The 19037-nt window shown below is 32.7% G+C and overlaps 3 protein-coding genes, 1 long non-coding RNA gene, 1 other non-coding gene and 1 pseudogene across 5 annotated transcripts; 3 read left to right on the top strand and 3 right to left on the bottom strand.

Annotated features, from left to right (window-relative positions):
- Positions 1 to 241: 241 nt before the first annotated feature.
- Positions 242 to 1993, top strand: LOC107935500 (polygalacturonase). The gene is made up of 4 exons (XM_016868119.2): positions 242 to 843; positions 958 to 1247; positions 1335 to 1563; positions 1721 to 1993. Exons 1-4 carry the CDS (start codon positions 397 to 399, stop codon positions 1937 to 1939), a joined length of 1185 nt encoding a protein of 394 aa, XP_016723608.2. The 5' UTR covers positions 242 to 396; the 3' UTR covers positions 1940 to 1993.
- A 2512-nt stretch (positions 1994 to 4505) lies between these two features.
- On the top strand, positions 4506 to 6005 carry LOC107935501 (polygalacturonase). The gene is made up of 4 exons (XM_016868120.2): positions 4506 to 4921; positions 5015 to 5304; positions 5401 to 5629; positions 5787 to 6005. Exons 1-4 carry the CDS (start codon positions 4526 to 4528, stop codon positions 6003 to 6005), a joined length of 1134 nt encoding a protein of 377 aa, XP_016723609.2. The 5' UTR covers positions 4506 to 4525.
- A 575-nt stretch (positions 6006 to 6580) lies between these two features.
- On the top strand, positions 6581 to 7942 carry LOC107935502 (polygalacturonase-like; annotated as a pseudogene).
- Positions 7943 to 8571: 629 nt separating this feature from the next.
- On the bottom strand, positions 8572 to 10748 carry LOC121225499 (uncharacterized). Its single transcript, XR_005923377.1, has 2 exons — positions 9983 to 10748; positions 8572 to 8967 (listed from the first exon to the last, which is right to left on the bottom strand). It is a non-coding gene; the product is annotated as an uncharacterized lncRNA (long non-coding RNA).
- Positions 10749 to 12446: 1698 nt separating this feature from the next.
- Positions 12447 to 13536, bottom strand: LOC107935517 (two-component response regulator ORR10). The gene is made up of 3 exons (XM_016868131.2): positions 13167 to 13536; positions 12870 to 13083; positions 12447 to 12789 (listed from the first exon to the last, which is right to left on the bottom strand). The coding sequence occupies exons 1-3, from the start codon at positions 13270 to 13272 to the stop codon at positions 12609 to 12611; spliced, it is 501 nt and encodes a 166-aa protein (XP_016723620.1). The 5' UTR covers positions 13273 to 13536; the 3' UTR covers positions 12447 to 12608.
- Positions 13537 to 18339: 4803 nt separating this feature from the next.
- On the bottom strand, positions 18340 to 18490 carry LOC121225813 (U4 spliceosomal RNA). The gene has a single exon (XR_005923717.1). It is a non-coding gene; the product is annotated as a U4 spliceosomal RNA (small nuclear RNA).
- Between the last annotated feature and the right edge of the window lie 547 nt (positions 18491 to 19037).

Genomic DNA, 19037 nt, shown 5'->3' with positions numbered 1-19037 from the left:
ACTTGCATGCAACACAAAATGTATTATTCCTAATTAATTAATTAATTGCCGCTTAAGTTGTAGCCAAGCAAGCTCCACGTAGCACACTGTATTTCATACAAACACACAAAACAGCTGCTTTCTTTAATCCTACACTTCCACAATTATTCTCTTTAATCCTTAATCTGCAAAACTATAAATATCCATTTTCATGAGACTCTTCTCATTCATCAATCACCTTCTTAAAACTATAAATATCCATTTTCTCATAAATTCTTCTCATTCATCAATCGACTTTCTTACCAAACAATACAGCTTAACTCGGTCTCAGTTTCAGCTTCATTCATTCACTCAATTTTCTGATCTATATATAAGTCCATCCTTGTCTCAATTTTCTTTAGAGCAAAGCTGTCTCAAATGATGAAGCTCACTCGCCCTTTTCATGGAATTATTCTGATTCTCTTTGTCATGTTAGCCATAAATTCAACATCTGCAACAACAAAGTACAATGTGTTAAGCTTTGGGGCTAAGCCTAATGGAAAAACTGACTCTACCAAGGCTTTCCTCATGGCATGGGAAGCAGCCTGTAGCTCAGCTGACTCCACTATGATATATGTACCCAAAGGCCGGTATTTTCTCGGTTCTATGGCCTTCAAAGGTGGCTGTAAAAGCCCTCAAATCACTATTAGAATTGACGGTACCCTGGTAGCCCCTCAGGATTATAGAGTACTAGGCAAATCTACCGATTGGCTGAGCTTTGAAGGAGTGAATGGCGTTTCAATCCTTGGTGGTGCACTTGATGCCAAAGGACCATCTCTCTGGGCTTGCAAAGCTTCCCACTCCAACTGTCCTTCCGGAGCTACGGTAGTAATCATTTTTCACTTCCTATATGATTCTAGGCTACACAATACTATATAATAAATAAACCTTTATCATCCATGAATTAACATGCTAATTTTCATTTGTGTGTGAGAGCAGACGTTAAGCTTTACCAACTCCAAAAACATTAGGATCCGTAGATTATTGTCCTTAAATAGTCAAATGTTTCACATCGTGATCAATGGATGCGAAAATGTACACGTCCAAGGAGTTAGGATCATCGCCGCAGGTGATAGCCCCAACACCGATGGCATCCATGTCCAATTATCCAAAAATGTGAATATCATAAAATGTGCAATTAAAACGGGAGATGACTGCATCTCGATTGGTCCCGGTACAAAAAACTTATGGGTCGAACAAGTCACTTGCGGTCCTGGTCATGGCATTAGGTACTTTGATATAAAATTATTTCCTTTTCATTTCTTTTAATTATTATTGGTATAATTGATTTGTTCCGATTCATTTCCACTTTGCAGCATTGGAAGTTTAGCAAAAGATTTGAAAGAGGAAGGGGTCCAAAATGTCACTATAAGAAAGACAACTTTTATGGGAACTCAAAATGGGCTGAGGATCAAGTCATGGGCTAGGCCTAGTACTGGATTTGTTCAAGGGGTTCGGTTTTTGGATTCTTTGATGAGAAATGTGCAAAATCCTATTGTAATTGATCAGAATTATTGCCCACACAATCTAAATTGTCCTAATCAGGTATAATATATTTCAATTATAGTATTAGTTCCAAATATTTTTAGGTTAAAAATTGTTAAACCAATAGGAAATGGAAATGCCCTTGATTTTTATTTATTTATGGTACATGTCACTTGAAGCGGTTGAACTAATTTTTCTTATATTTCAATGAGGGTAGGTATCCGGAATTAAAATTAAAGATATTATATACGAAGGTATTCGAGGAACGTCATCCACAGAGGTAGCTATAAAATTTGATTGTAGCCCGAAGAATCCATGCACTGGGATACGATTGCAGAATGTCAATTTGTCGTATTTGAATAAACCTGCTCAATCATCTTGTTCCAATGTTTGTGGGAAAGCATTGAATTTAGTTCGACCAGAAAGTTGCTTATAAATCTTGGAGATCAATCGACAGAAAACATAATTTCTCCTCTTATTTATAAATGTATTTATTGGGTGAAAATTATTTATTCTTTCTATATAATAATAAATAAATGTAAAAATTGTTTGATTTATTCTTCTCTACCATCAAAATTTAATTTGATTTAATGTTACAATCGTTATTTTTGAAACATGTTATTGCATCATTCTTTAGTTTGTAAATTAATTGCGTGAACAGCTCGACAATTAGCCCTTGCAAGTTGAATAACCTTAAGAGATATTCCTAAAATTTAACTTGCCAACATCCTAACGAATTAGAACAACTCAATTCTAATTAACAAACTCAAATGCACGATTTATTTAAATTAGATCACTCATTCTCATAGCATAAGTCAATTGCTCTCTTAATTGAATTTTGCCAAACATTTTTATATCTACATTTCTCAATAGAGTTATGTATAACTATCAAAATTGTATGCAAAGACGTTGTAAAAAAAATATTTTCCGTATTAGCAACATCACCTTAGTATAACATGAAAAACAATGTTTTTCTTCTTATTTTTATTAGTAATTGTATTATTAACTAATTTTTTAGACTAGCATGATACATATGATGATTTGATTTTAATTTTTTTACTTGTTTAGAAATTATTTTTATCATTCTAATATTTTTTATAGTAATTAATATTTTTTAAATATAAATCATGTAACTGTGTAATTACAATTTGTACTGCCAAATATAATATAGAAAACTATGATGTCATTACCCGCTATCAACCAAATACATCTTGGGAATTATAGTTCTTTGTAATTACAAGAGAGTATAATCATTGTTTCGAAAAAAAATTAATTATAAAGTAAATTGTAAACCAGATAAACCAACTTTTCGCTTGATAAGAATACATACATATAAATTAGAAAAGGCTTTACGTTCCTTCAAAAATAAAACAAGGCTTTACATTAATTCAACATGAAGTTAAACGGCCTGCCTTCAATCTAGAGGTGCTCATGGGCGGGCCCATAAAAAATTTTGGCCCGGGTCTGGTCCGGCCCGAAATATGGGCCTAAAATTTTGACCAGGCCCGGCCCTAGAAAAAATCATAAGCCCGGGCCTGGCCCGGCCCATTTTTAATAAAATATCAAAAATTTATTTTAAAAATTAAAAAAATTAAAAAAAGTATTTTAAAAATATTTTAAAATTTAAAAAATTTAAAAAATAAATATATTTATTATATCGGGCTAGGCCCAGGCCAAAAAATTTGTGCCTGAGGCCCGGCCCTCTTTCTAAACGGGCCTCATTTTTTGCCCAAGCCCATATTTCGGGCATATATTTTTACCTAAACCCTCCCATATTTTAGGCGGACCGTCGGGCCGCCCGGCCCATGAGCACCTCTACTTCAATCTCATTCCATTTTTATTAAATATTTATATAAAATTTAACCCATATTTTAATTATAATCCTAAAGTCAAATGTTTATTATAGATGATGTTCGGGTTGAAATCTAATTATAATCAAAATTTTATTTATTTATTATATATAAAAAAGATTAAAATAGTCTCGTAAAAATATAACTTAATTTATATAAAAGAAAATATTTTAGTAATTTTACAATTAAGTTGATGTGAAGTTAATTGGTGACATATTGGCCCGTAGGTTCTGACACAAGATTGAAATTCTAGCTCTTCCAAAGTGATATCTCAGTGATAGCTTGGGCCCCCGAAGGAGGCCTTTTCCGCCTTCCACCTAAGCTGCGCAGGAAAAGCCCAAAGCGAATCCCAAGAAACAGTGAAGCTTGATAGGGTCTTTTTTTCTAGGTGCAGGTAGTGTATCAGTAAAACATTAATATTAGTATAGATATAGATGTTTTGACTTGGTTGGAAGTGATGCTGTTTGAGATGCATCTCCTCTTCTAATAATATAGATATGGATAATGGTAGCTTTAAATAAACTCCCTTTTGAATTTGTAAAATAGGAGCAATGATTGTATAAACTACCATAAATTCAGGGTTTTGGTAGCTTTAAAAGAACTCCCCATTGCTATGCCAGATTAACAGGAAACTGAGTTCAACAGCAATCATTGCCAAATACAATATAAGCTTATATGACTGCGGGAGTTTGATGAAACGTATCTTTGGGATAAATAAAAGAACAATTAGATTGTCTCATGTGCAAGCAAGAAGGTGATGATATTCCTTCTTACATTCAACACCAAATGTATTATTAGCATCTAATTAGTTAAATGCAGCTTAAGTTGTAGCCAAGCATGCTGCGAATAGCACACTGTATTTCATACAAACACACAAAAACGGCACCTTTCTTTAATCCTACACTTTCACTATTATACATTTATACTCTTTAATTATCCTGAATTTGCTAACCTATAAATATCCATTTTCTCATAAATTCTTCTCATTCATCAATCGATTTTCTTACCAAACAATACAGCCTAACCCGTTTTCAGTTTCAGCTTCATTCATTCACTCAATTTTCTGATCTATATATTAGTCCATCCTTGTCTCAATTTTCTTTAGAGCAAAGCTGTCTCAAATGATGAACCTCACACGTCCTTCTCATTCCATTCTTCTCATTCTCTTTTTCATGTTAGCCATAAATTCAACGTCTGCATTAACAAAGTACAATGTGTTAAACTTTGGGGCTAAGCCTAATGGAAAAACTGACTCCACCAAGGCTTTCCTCATGGCATGGAAAGCAGCCTGTGCCTCAGCTGACTCCACCATCATATATGTACCAAAAGGCCGGTATTTGCTCGGTTCTATGGCCTTCCAAGGTGGCTGCAAAAGCCCTCAAATCATTTTCAGAATTGACGGCACCCTGGTCGCCCCTCAAGATTATCGAGTACTAGGCAAATCTACCGATTGGCTGAGCTTTGAAGGAGTGAATGGCGTTTCAATCCTTGGTGGTGCACTTGATGCCAAAGGACCATCTCTCTGGGCTTGCAAAGCTTCCCACTCCAACTGTCCTTCCGGAGCTACGGTAGTATTCATTTTTCACTTCCTATATGATTCTAATTAAGCCTTTATCGTGGATGTAATTGACTTACTAGTTTTGGTTTGTGTGTGAGAGCAGACATTAAGCTTTACCAATTCCAAGAACATCAGGATCCGTAGCTTATTGTCTTTAAATAGCCAAATGTTTCACATCGTGATCAATGGATGTGAAAATGTGAATGTCCAAGGGGTTAGGATCATCGCGGCAGGTAATAGCCCCAACACCGATGGCATCCATGTCCAATTTTCCAAGAATGTGAATATCATAAAATGTTCAATCAAAACTGGAGACGACTGCATCTCGATTGGTCCCGGTACCAAGAATTTATGGATCGAACAAATCACTTGTGGTCCTGGCCATGGCATTAGGTACTTCATACTTGGATATAAAATTAATTAATTTTTTTATTATGTATTATTATTATTGATATAATTGGTTTATTTCGATTTATTTGTCCTTTGCAGCATTGGAAGTTTAGCAAAAGATTTAAAAGAGGAGGGGGTTCAAAATGTTACAGTAAGAAATACAATCTTTTTGGGCACTCAAAATGGGTTAAGGATCAAGTCATGGGCTAGGCCTAGTACTGGATTTGTTCAAGGAGTTCGATTTATGGATTCTTTGATGAGAAATGTGCAAAATCCTATTGTAATTGATCAGAACTATTGCCCACACAATCTAAATTGTCCCAATCAGGTATAATATATTGCAATTATAGTATTAATTCCAAATATTTTTAGGTTAAAAATTGTTAAACCAATAGGAAATGGAAATGCCCTTGATTTTTATTTATTTTTGGTACATGTCACTTGAAGCGGTTGAACTAATTTTTCTTATATTTCAATGAGGGTAGGTATCCGGAATTAAAATTAAAGATATTATATATGAAGGTATTCGAGGAACGTCATCCACAGAGGTAGCTATAAAATTTGATTGTAGCCCGAAGAATCCATGCACTGGGATACGATTGCAGAATGTCAATTTGTCGTATTTGAATAAACCTGCTCAATCATCTTGTTCCAATGTTCGTGGGAAAGCATTGAATTTAGTTCGACCAGAAAGTTGCATATGAATCTTGGAGTTCAATTGACGGAAGACGAAATTTCTCCTTCTCTTTTTCATACTTGTATTTATTGGGTGAAAATTATTTATTCTTTCTATATAATAATAAATAAATGTAAACGTTTGATTTATCCTTCTTAACCAACAAAATTTTATTTGATTTAATGTGACAGTCGTTGACATGTGATTACTTCATTCTTTAGTTTGTAAATTACCTAGGAGAACAATTAGACAATTAGCCATTGTGAGTCAAACCAAAAATTGAAAGAAATAAAACATCTTGTACTCCAAATTTTAAATTTTGGCCTATCGATTTAGTGTTTTTCTCTTCAAGAATAACTTAGATTTGAATGGTGGTTGTACTCCAAACGCACAAAACGCCAGCTTTATTTAATCCTACACTTCCACAATTATACACAGATACTCTTTTCTGCTCTTAAACTTAATTATCCTCAATCTGCTAAACTATAAATATCTATTTTCTCTGTAACTCTTCTCATTCATCAATCACCTACTTATCAAACAATACAGCTTAACTCGCTTTCAGTTTCACCTTGTTTCACTACTTCCATCACTCTGTCTCAAATGATGAGCCTCACACGTCCTTCTCATGCCTTTTTCCTCATTCTCCTTTTCATGTTAGCCATAAATTCAACGTCTGCAACAACAAAGTACAATGTATTTAACTTTGGGGCTAAGCCTAATGGAAAAACTGACTCCTCCACCAAGGCTTTCCTCATGGCATGGGAAGCAACCTGTAGCTCAGCTGACTCCACTATGATATCTATACCCAAAGGCCGGTATTTACTCGGTTCTATGGCCTTCCAAGGTGGCTGCAAAAGCCCTCAAATCACTATGATATAATCAACGGCACCCTGGTAGCCCCTCAGGATTATAGAGTACTAGGCAAATCTACCGATTGGCTGAGCTTTGAAGGAGTGAATGGCGTTTCAATCCTTGGTGGTGCCCTTGATGCCAAAGGACCACCTCTCTGGGCTCGCAAAGCTTCCCACTGCAACTGTCCTCCGGAGCCACGGTACTATTATATTTCACTTTTCATTTGTCACTTAAGTTCCTGTATGATTCTAATTAAGTCTTTATTATCCATGTAATTGACATGCTAATTTTCATTTGTGTGTGAGAGCAAACGTTAAGCTTTACCAACTCCAAGAACATTAGGATCCGTAGTTTATTGTCCTTAAATAGCAAAATGGTTCACATCGTGATCAATGGATGCAAAAATGTTGACGTCCAGGGTGTTAGGATCATCGCTGCTGGTAATAGCCCTAACACCGATGGCATCCATGTCTAGTTATCCAAGAATGTCAATATTGCAAAATGCTCAATCAAAACTGGAGATGACTGCATCTCAATTGGTCCCGGTACCAAGACTTTATGGACAGTCCTGGTCATAGCATTAGGTACTTGGATATAAAATCAAATTCCTTTTGATTTATTATTATTATTAAGGACATAATTGGTTTATTTTGGTAATTTATTTGCACTCTGCAGCATTGAAAGTTTAGCAAAAGATTTGAACAGAGGAGGTCCAGAATGTCACCGTAAGAAAGACAATTTTTGGGCACTCAAATTGGGCTGAGCATCAAGTCATGGGCAGGCCTAGTATTGGGTTTATCCAAGAAATTCGATTTATGGATTCTTTTAAGAGAAATTTTCAAAATTCTATCATAATTGATTAGAATTATTGCCACTCAATCTAAATTGTCCCAATCTGGTATAATATATTGCAATTATAATATTAATTTTAAGTATTTTGAGCTTAAAATTTGTTGAACCAATGGTAACGAAAAATTCCCTTGAATCTTGTTTATATTTCAATGATTGCAAGTATCCAGAATAAAAGTTGAAGATATCATAAATGAAGGTATTCGAGAAATATCATCTACACCAGTGGTTATAAAATTTGATTGTAGCTCCAAGGATTAGATTGCAAATGTCAATTTGTCATATTTGACTAAACCTACTCAATTATCTTGTTCTAATGTTCGTTGGAAAGCATTGAATTTAGCTCGACCAAAAAGTTGCTTATAAACTTTGGACATCAATTGAGAGAAAACTTTTTGTATATTTTTATTTATACGCATGTATTTACCGAAAGTAAATTATACACATGTATTTATCGAAAGTTAAAAAATTATTTTTTGTATAATAATAAATAAATCTCATAAAATTTGTTTAATTGATCAAGCAAGGTTGATGAGATGCATGTTTAAATTTCTAATTAAATTTAAATGCAATGTTTCTTAGTTTATGAATCAATTCCCCCCATCTAAGGATGCCTATCATTGCTTCTATACTTTTACACTTTCTATAGACTCTTCACATGCATTTTTATGTGCATCCTCATGTGGTGTAATAATTTAATTTTTTTTATTTTTCAGTTTTAAAATAAGTTTATGTAAGTCTACTATGTTTAGAGGTTTCAATTGTTATTAATGAGAATAAGAATGTCCAACAATAATCGTTTTATCTAATAAAACAGCATTTGACTGGACGATAATTATGATCCATAGATGTGAAAGCACCAGATGTATAATTGTACCAGTACGCATCAGTTCCAATAAAAAAACAATGTGTCCATTGAGGATTGTGGTTTACAAGCAGCACAAGCCAGAAACAAAGACCACCACCAACTAGGAACTAAAATGGATTTATGTTTAAAACAGGAAAATACAGTATAAGGTTTAGAGCCAAATTATATTTCTAGACATGGATTAATATTTGATTTAATCGCTCTTGAATAAGAACCACTTCCATTTGAATATATTTCATGGCAACTCATGGAACCACCCAGTTGCTCACTGCCTGCCTGCACAAGAACCATCCATACACACATGAACATGCATGTGCCTGACCATGTATTATGTATGCATCTAGTTGGGCACTTCCACCTAATTGCCCATTGGTTTTAGGTTGTCATTTAATAATAATAGGAAATGCGGTCTCTTTCCCTGCAAATCAGAAAATTATATTTAAATCTCAATAGTAGAATCAAGTGGCATGTGGAGATATAAGAATAATAAGAGATGCCAAATCAAAAGCTTTCTTTTACTTCACACCGTTGGTAGGGAATGGCCATCATATATATAATCTGATTCTACTAATGTAATGTGGGGAATGAAGTGATACGCATACAATTATACCTGTCACTTTGCACTCAAGTGTTATTACCAACCAAATGTCTAATCATTCTACAAACCATGTCTTGCTTTTCATTTTAAGCTATGAATTGATTGCAATTCAAACGACCATTATCAAGTTTTAGTTCCACTAGAGTGGGAATATAGCAAATCCACTCATAATTGCTAACCAATCCTTGCCTATTTTCCTCTCATCTTTCAAGCAATTATTGGTTCCACTTAGAGCTAGTGGACTCGTAAAAATGCACCACATAATCGCAAACCAATCTTTTGTGAATGAGAGTTTGTCTCCGTTACTAAAAAGTCAAAAATTGAAGTCTTTGGATCTTGAAAATATGGAGAATTTGAAAATATGGAGAATTTGAGTGGAGACAATAGATTCAGAGATGATATGAAATTAAAACAATAGATTTTGAGATATGGGTGACGCTTTTCAAAGAGAACAATTTGTCCTCACACAAAGTTGTTAGAAGGTTAAGACGAAGGTCCTCCCAGTATACAACGAAACTTTTTTATTTACTTTGATTTGTAAATCGAGGAATTACCTAACTCTTACTCTAATTTCTAAAATTGGACTGATTATAATAATTATGTTTTGAGAACCATAATCCCTTTATTGATATGCACTCAATTGACAGAATAATCACAACCCTTCGTATTGGACATACTTCTTAGAAAAAATATGACTCATGAAAATCAAATGTATCCATTGGATTAATGAATCATCACTTTAAGTGCTCATGAATCACACTAAGTGATCCATTAATAATATCTAATGAATTTACAATCTACAATTTCCAATAGAAAAACAGGACCTGAGTCTTACCATGTGTTTGGGACTGTCTAGAGTCTTACCATATGTACTTTGTGTATGATACTGTTGAAATGGGCCGCCGATGTTACCATTTCCGGCCGAGGCCACGGCGGAGAAGTTAAGAATCGAAAAGTTTTTAGTCTTTTTGGGTATTTTGTTGGGTTTTTTTTTTTGAGGATTTTGGTCTCAGATCTTGGGTTTAGGGAAGGAAAGTAGCCAAAATTGGTTTTTTTAGTGGACTCCGGCTACCGTGGGCGGCGGCCGTCGTCACTGAAGGCCGGTGGCATTGGCGGAGCCACTACGGCGCCCAAGACCAGCCCTAGGGTGCGTTTCAGAGAGAAGAGGGTTTTTAATTTTTTTTTTCTCAAACCAAGCTAAAATTAAATTTTTTAGGAAATTTTTACTTAAATAGGTGGTATAGAACAGCGACGTTTTGGGCTGATTTTCAGACGTCAAAATAACGTCGTTTTGATTCAAACCCAATCCGACCCGATCTGACCCACTAGATCCGTTTTTTTAAATGGTATATTTATGCTTTCAGTCCTTCCGATTTTTAATAGCATTTCAATCCAGTCCTATTTCGCTTCTTTTTTAAAAAAAATTACCATTTGATTTTTATTTTGTCTCCTTTTAGTCCTTCGTTAAATGGCGAGTTTAGGGATTTGGGGTAATTTCCCTTTTGGTCCCTAATTCTTTTCGTGCATTTTATATTGATGCTTATTTCTGTTTTATTATTTTTTTATTATGTACAATTTGTACCCCTAATTTCATTCCGATTTCAATTAAATCCTTAGTCTATTTAACTTCAATTTTTTTATTTTTTAAACTATTTCATTTATTATTTTTATTTATTTATTTATTTTCAATTTTTAATCAAACTTTTATTAGTTTTCACTTTTTATTATTTCCTTCTTTTTATATATTTATAATTGGCTTGTTTTTTGTATTTTTTTATTTTGCCATTATCATTTTTATTATTATTCCATTATTTATTTATTTATTACTTTTTATGAACTTTCAAAAATTTAGATTATTTATAATTTATGTTATTATATATTGTTATTGTTATTTATATTATCATTTTCATAATTATTATTTATGCATATTAATATTATGATTTATTAATATTATTGCTATACTTTTATATTTTATTATGCATATTACTATACCATTATTATTATAAATTGTTGTTGCATTATTATTATTCTTTATTATGTTATTAAATAAAATATTAATCATATTATAACCATTATCGTTATTATTATGATCAATTTGTGTTGCATTATTATTATTAGATTATCGTGATCTCAGCTACCTATTTATTATTGTTTTTTTTTACTATGATCATTTCCATTTTTCTTCTATTTATTCGAGTAGCCATTTTATTTTTATTTAGTCTATACTATATTTTCCCTTAGGTTTAAATACAGTTATTTGTTTCCTCACTACGGCTCAATCACATATCATATTAAATAGTGAATCCGTTTTTTACACGACTTATAAGAAATAACCAAAATTAAGGTAATGTTCCGTATTTAGAGATTCGAAAAGTCGTGCCGTAACTTACGGGATTCGACTTTCTCTTTGAACTTAGATGACCAAACATTCCTTTTAAAATTAAAACACATGAGATTTAAATAGTAACTTCAATAAAGAGCAAAGTTATTTTCGAGGATTCGGGATGTCGTATCCTAACTTACGGGATATGACCTTTTGTTACCTCGAGATAAGAGAGTCTTTTACATACATTTTTTATTTATTCAAGCGATTTTAAATTGAAAATAACATGATGCAAAGTGGGGTTGTGTTTTAAACTATTTTCAAATTTTCAATTCTCGATACTAAGACATCAATTAATCAGCTAGGTATCAATTTTGGGCGTGACGAGGGTGTTAATCCTTCCTCGTGCGTAACTGACTCCTAAACTCATTTTCTAGATTTTTGTAGACCGAAAAATATTGTTTTAATAAATCAGACCTCTTATTAAAACGATCAAATTACGAGATGGCTCGATCGCGCCTCTTAAAAGTGATTGGTGGCAACCTTAATTTTTATTTTTTAAAACCAAAAGTCAATTTAAAAAAAAAAAAGATTTATTTTTGCTTAAATCTCGTCCAGATCCTATCCAGAATTATTTTACTCTAGGTAGGTTATATTTGCTTTTTGCTTCGTAATGTTTAATTCTACTTATAGTAAGTCATCGTAATAAATATAGTTGTAATCTAATTCATCTCAAGCTTTGAGAAGAATTCTCGAACAGAGAACAAAAATTATCTTAGTCAGATGTTCATATACTCTAAATATAATCTGAGTTGGAATCACAGTCGTAAAAGAAAAATCCTCCTCCTACTTCGGACCAAATTGTCAGTTCTATTGCTAACCCTAAACCATAGAATTCCTCTGTTCATTATTGAAATAACATCCCTTAATTATTGTAATAAGCAATCTGTTTAAATTGATGTTGAAATGAAATTCATTTCAAAAAAATTGAGCTATATTTCTTCCTTATGGTGATTTACATAGCCTCTCTCCTCTTTCCTATACACTGATTTTGGTTAAGCAAAGAGAGAGTCCAGAATTTCTTTTCCCTAATTGATGATCTAATAATAAATCAGAAAATATTGATGAATTTGGTGATTCAATTCACTTCCAGTTCATTGTATCTTGCCCTCGTTCTATCAGGGGACACAATTTCATCCATCGCCTTTCTCTTGTTTACATTTGTTTGCGTTCTTTTCATCAAATGAGGCCTAAGCTTGTTTACATCTGATAATTGAACTGGCTTCAAAAAGAACTCTTCAGCTCCACCTTCAAGGCATCTGATTTCAATAAAATTTCATGTCAGCTAAAATTGATGAATCCAACTTTGATTAAATAACATGTTTTCAAGAGGCCAAACCTGTTGATTCTTGATGGGATATTGTCCGAAGACATGATGACAACTGGTATGTCTTTGAATGATGAAGATTCTTTGATTTTTCGTAAGAGATCATAGCCTGTCATCCCTGGCATACAGTAATCTGTGATGATCAGGTTCACTTCAACATCTTGATGATCATTGTTGTTCAATCCAAGAAACTCCAATGCCTTGGTTCCAGAATCCACTGCAGTAACTGCAAACACCACCCATATAAGTATAAGAACAAACCCTGTTTGGTAGAAAAAGAAAAACCTGTTTGGTAGAAAAGAAACGAACCTTGATAAGAAGAAGTCTTGAGAAGCTTTTCAATGAGCTTTCTATCAATCAGGGTATCATCAACAGCAAGAACATGGAATTTAGTCTCGGAAGCAGCCATAACCATGATTAGTGAAGAAGATATGATGAATTCAACAAAGCAAAATACACCCAGAAAAGAAGATTGGAATGTTGAGGAAAAGGAGAAATGGGAGGTGAGTTATAAAAGGGATGGGGATGGGAATGGGAAACAAAAGATGCAAATCCCCATTGGAGAAAATCAGACAGTTCGGAGAAAGTAAAGATGCGGTAGATTACATATAATATAAAATCTCCACAGATCTTCTAGCTATGATTTTCTTTGACTTGGAAAACGTGAAAAGAATCAAAGATGGTGTCTGTGTTTCCAATTTTTTAACATTTACAGACTTGGTACTTTAAATTTCACTTTGCTATTCAATTTAGTATTTAAACTTTTTTATTTCATTTCGTACTTGAATTCAATATTCAATTTGGTACCTGAGTTAGGCTTTAATGTTAATTTTGGTACTTGATTTTTTTCAAATTGATACTCAAGTTCTCTTTTGTCCCAATTAAGTACCTCAATTTGGCTTCCATATTCAATTTGATACCTGAGCATTTTTCTATCCCAATTAAGTACCTACGTTTTTTAACTAAAGCAAATGCGTCAAACACTCATCGAGCCATGTGATGACATTTGGTTTAGATATTAAATTTAACAACAAAATCAAACTTGGGTATCAAATTGGGATAAAAATAAGTTAGGTATCAAATTAAATATTAAAACTAAACTTAGATACTAAATGGTATATTAAGCGTAATTGAATATGATGTTGTGTTACAGGCAATTTTAACTATTGAGATCCTAGCCATCATGACCACAAATATTGACCTTTTGGGGTTACGAAAGGTTCCACGAACATGAAAAATCAACTTTTTTAGACAAGTCGAATATATTTGTAAGATATAATAAAAGATATGCCGTACATTACTGTATAATATGCTGCACATATCACAATAATATCCTTCGTAATTCGTAGAAACTACCTGTAAGATTCCAACATAAGATATCACATAATATGTTAAAGTAATGAGAGATATTCATGAATAAATTACATGTATTTCTATATAATAAAAAAATTAAAATTAACTTTATATTAAATAAATTTTAAATTCGATTTGGTTTTAGATAATTGGAATTTTTAGATTTTGTATTACATAATCCGTTCAAACACTTTAATTAGAGTTGACTTTCGACTTTTCCTTATTTAGAGGATAATTTTCATTGAACATTTTATTTGTCACCTAATCAACTGCCTTGTTCCTTCCTCTTAAGATGTGATTATGTATCGTGCGTAAAACAAATAATTTTATAAAGCGATTTTGCTTTTCACTAACTATGTAATGTCAATGAGAAGATATCATTTACCCATGTTTCGAACTATGAATTCTACTATTGTGAATGACGCTACATACTATAGAAGTCGTATATCCGATACACCAGCTTTCAGTTCATTGTCTATCTGAATTCAGGTTTTTACTTATATCAAAGTATATAAGTCATGCATACGTAGTCCGTCATCCACTCAGTATTTAGTTATGTCACACTATAAACATCACAAGTGAATAAATCCATTAACGAATTCAGGATCTATTCTTCTTAGGTCCTGTTCGATGTACTAGTAGTCTAGCCAGTTACATCCTTATCTCTATTTCTGAGAGTCATTCACTCTGATGCCCAAGACAAGCATCTCCACAGTTGAACTTGATAGACGACATATTAGTCTTTCAATCAGTTTGCCCATTTCCAATTATACTAAAGACTTGTTTAGGTTCATCTACTAATATAATTTATCTTTCCGCATCACGATTTGACCACGAAATATCGTTTAGTATTAGTTTAAACATTAGACAAACAATAAATTATTGATTCTATTTTGTTTTACGTACAAAAACCATATGAGGACAATTATACAAATTATATTGATGTAATCTATGAATTTATTTTATTAATCAGTCTATTAAAAAATTAAAATTTACAAACAAATATATTACACTCAAAATATCAGATTCAATAAGTGGACAAAAACTAAACAACCATAACATTTTCGAGACTAAATCACTTATGTAGATGAGCTAAGAATTAGTGTATTGGTCCCACTAATTATATTTTCCCGTGAATCCCTAGCAATGTCTATGATTATTTCCTTTCTATTCACATTTCTAAAACTATCATCCATGTTAACATTGATTGTACCAATAGTTGAGAGGTAGTACTCCATGGATGTTCTACTCCTTTCTATGGCGATGAAAGAGAAATGCTTTGGGCCATTAATTTATCTGGTTTCTAGACTTGCTTTGGACATGATTTGATTCCCTTTCCAAACTTTCCAAATGGAATTGCAAGTTACGGCTTAGATCAAACCCTTACCCGTTTTGGTTCAACATGTTGGAAACCTCATTCCACCATTCAACGTAAAAGGAAAAACCAAATCAGAGAAAGATAATAATAGAAGCTTGGTGCCCTCCATACTGCTTGTGAAATAAGGACATAAGAAAATTATGTGTCCTGAAGATTCCACTAGTTGTTTGTATCTATGACACTCCATTGCGAAGCTTCTGTGTTGTTTCGTCAGATTTTTTTTAGAAGTTATAACATTAGTGCACATGAGCAATATGAACATTTTAACTCCTAGGGTAAGTTTAGATAAGCGGTGCGTTTACCTGCGGTTAGTGTAAAAACAGCGGTGGCGGTGAGATTAGATACTGTAACGATACTATAGCGTGAGATAAAAAGTAAGCTAAACGCACCGCACCGCATCGCACCCAATCGCCCATCCAAACCTACCACTAGAATGGTATTGAGGTTTCAAATTGATTTCCATAGCCCTATTCTGATAGTGGTATGAGTAGAGGTTCCCTCCTTCGCTTCTCCCATTGAGGAGTTCATTCGCAAATTATACCTTATATCTCATTCGAAATGGCTAACTATAGCATCCTAATGGATATTAATTGAAAGTTTTGTCCTCTAATTGAGTAAAAAGCCGATGTAGCAAGTCCAATCGACAACATTTATGATTTTGATCTCTTAGTTCATAGAACACGGTAGTTGGCTCCCTCAAGAGGGATTCCTTGATACTTGAAAATTTTCAAGGTCATGGGTTCATTTATCCTCCCAAATTGAAATGCTTCATCCATTTTTGACGTTCCTCATAAGCCTCATTTAGGAAGCTTTAGTCTTTCAACGGTACTATTCCAATCCCATGGGGCTAATCTTCCCCTTTAAGCATTCAAGATTCAACAAAATAGAAAGTAACGACTCTTGAGCACTTTAACATGAAATTTTGATTTGATCTAATTATTTTAAATTGTCAACATAATTATTGATATAACATCATTTTATATTTATATATTGTATACATAAATAATTATATTTATCCAATATAAAAATAAATGTATTTCTTTCTTTCAGAGTTTCACATGTATAGTTGCATGAAATTAATTTGATGTATTTATTCTTTTAAAGTTTCATGTGTATAATTACACGAGATTAAAGTTTATGTATACAATTACATTTTAAATCAAAATTAATGTATAATTTTAAGATTTATCTCTCCCGTTTAATTCTGATCCTTGAATAAAAAAAATTTTGATGAATAACTAATTCTTTCTTTCAGTTGTTCTTTTCTAGTCTATTAATAACAAAACAGATTCTTCCAATGTATAAAATAAAAATTCCAATAGCTTTTGCTACTCTAACCGTCCCGACCACAATTTTTCTTTTTTTCTAGTCATTTCATTTCGCCTTGAAATAAGAAATTGTATTGATACTAGGTATAAAAAAAGCATATTAACTAAAATAAAGGAATAAATAGAAATGGATAAATAAATAGTGGGTTCCATCGTTTCTATGGTTACTTCTTAAACGGTGAGGTCCTCTCTGTACATCGAAGCTCATTCCTTCATTTAATTGGTAACTTATACAGTTCACACTTTTCGGCTCTACTCATAAATTTTCTAGTAATAAATCTTTTACAACGAGACCTATCTTATACAGCAACGGTATGTAAGGATGAGGATTAATTGGGCAGCTAACCTTGTTAGTCTGTTCTTTGCAAGAGTCGAAGCATAATTTTTTTTCTTTTTAAATAGGATTTTTCCGCTTAATGGATAAGCATTTGCTACCAATGGGGAATTTATTTCTCATCTTAAATTCCAATATTGGATTTGCGCCAATAATAGTATGAGAGAAAGGGCATTTCCAATTTTATTTTAACTGTCGTGGGCCTATCTCAGCGTCACAAGCTTCTTTCTTTTCACACCAGAGGCTATTAACAATATTTATAACAATATTTATGTTATAAAATAAAAGAGTATGAAAAAAAAGACTATTTTTTTGTCTTTTTTTTGAAAAAAACTTTGGAATTGCTGAATCATTGACGAGATAAATATATAAAGCAACGGAGCCATTATAGTATTTTTGAAATTTTCCAAAAAAAAAAGAAAAAAGAAGGGAGATAATTGGATTATTTAGTGATATGGATCTAATAGATGCTCTCTATATTTTCTTTTTCTTTTTTCGATGAAAGAAAAAAATGAATTCCATTGTAAAGCCGTATGCAATGCACAAAAATACCTGTGCGGTTGTTCTTTCTATCTTTTTTTTTTCTTATTATTCTTTAGCTATTTTTAGCTATTCTTCTCACCTCATTATGCGAGTTAGAAGAACATTTTATTATGTTATATCATCAGGGTAATGATCCATCAACCTGGTAGTTCTTTTTATGATGCACAAACAGGAGAATTTATCCTGAAAGCGAAAACTATTGAAACTTCGCGAAAGCCTCACAAACGTATAGATGTTTTTATGTCAACAATAGAAGCCCAAGCTCATGGAATTGTAAATCTTTAAATAAGTTAAATAACAAATAGCAATAGCAACATTTAACACTAATACTAAAATTTCCATAATTTCATGTTAAGAATTTCGTAACAATTTAAAATATACTTCTTTTACAGAATTTTTAGAAACTTAATTCCTCAATTTTAACAATCCACTAAAACTTGAGCCCATTCAAAACAAAGAACTATAAAAACTAAGCCCAAAGATAGCCCTTCCAGCAACTCGCCAAGGACCCAATTAAGAAAAAGCTTTGATAACTAGGAATTGTAGGGCTTTACCCCGAAGGGAGCCCTTCCAGAAATTCTCGAAGGCCAAGGCTGAACCCAGGCCTAAGAGGGGGTTTGGAAATAGTTTTCAACCAGCAATAGACGCGCCTCGGTTGGAACCTCACTAGCTGCGTCATTGCCCCAAGCGCAAAGATGCTTCTTGCCTTGTTTTCGCTCACCTTTTATAGCCAAGGCACGGAGTGGCATGTTACTAACTAATCGATGTGGGAATCGACTCAATTACTTACATTTAGTTGAGTTTTGTGCTACTTGTAATCGAAGAGAATCATCATATCATAACTACAAAATAATTAATAAAATCTACTAAAATATAAATTATAAAAGCATTTAAATAATAAATATAAATTATATATAAAATTTAATTTAATTTATAAATCATATTTTTAATATTAAAAACACATACAAATTTAACTCTCATAAATTAATAACATTTTAATAGTTAATGGAATAATTGACTCAACAATAGAGCATCTTCTTTCCTTACAAGGGCATAGCTAGAGAAGGGTTGACAGGTGCCCGGTCCCCCTTAAAATAACTTTTTTTTCATTTAGGAAATTCAAAATTTATAAATTATTAAAAGTAGCTTTACACTTTGCCCCCCAAAATGATAAAAATTTGATTTAATCTTTTAAAAATTATAAATATATAGGCTATTAAAATAGTGAAACTACATTTTTATTA

The sequence above is a fragment of the Gossypium hirsutum genome, chromosome D13, assembly GCF_007990345.1.
Source record: "Gossypium hirsutum isolate 1008001.06 chromosome D13, Gossypium_hirsutum_v2.1, whole genome shotgun sequence".
Lineage (NCBI taxonomy): Eukaryota > Viridiplantae > Streptophyta > Magnoliopsida > Malvales > Malvaceae > Gossypium > Gossypium hirsutum.
Note: the sequence above shows the minus strand (reverse complement) of the source record. Positions and strands in the feature narration are given on the sequence as shown.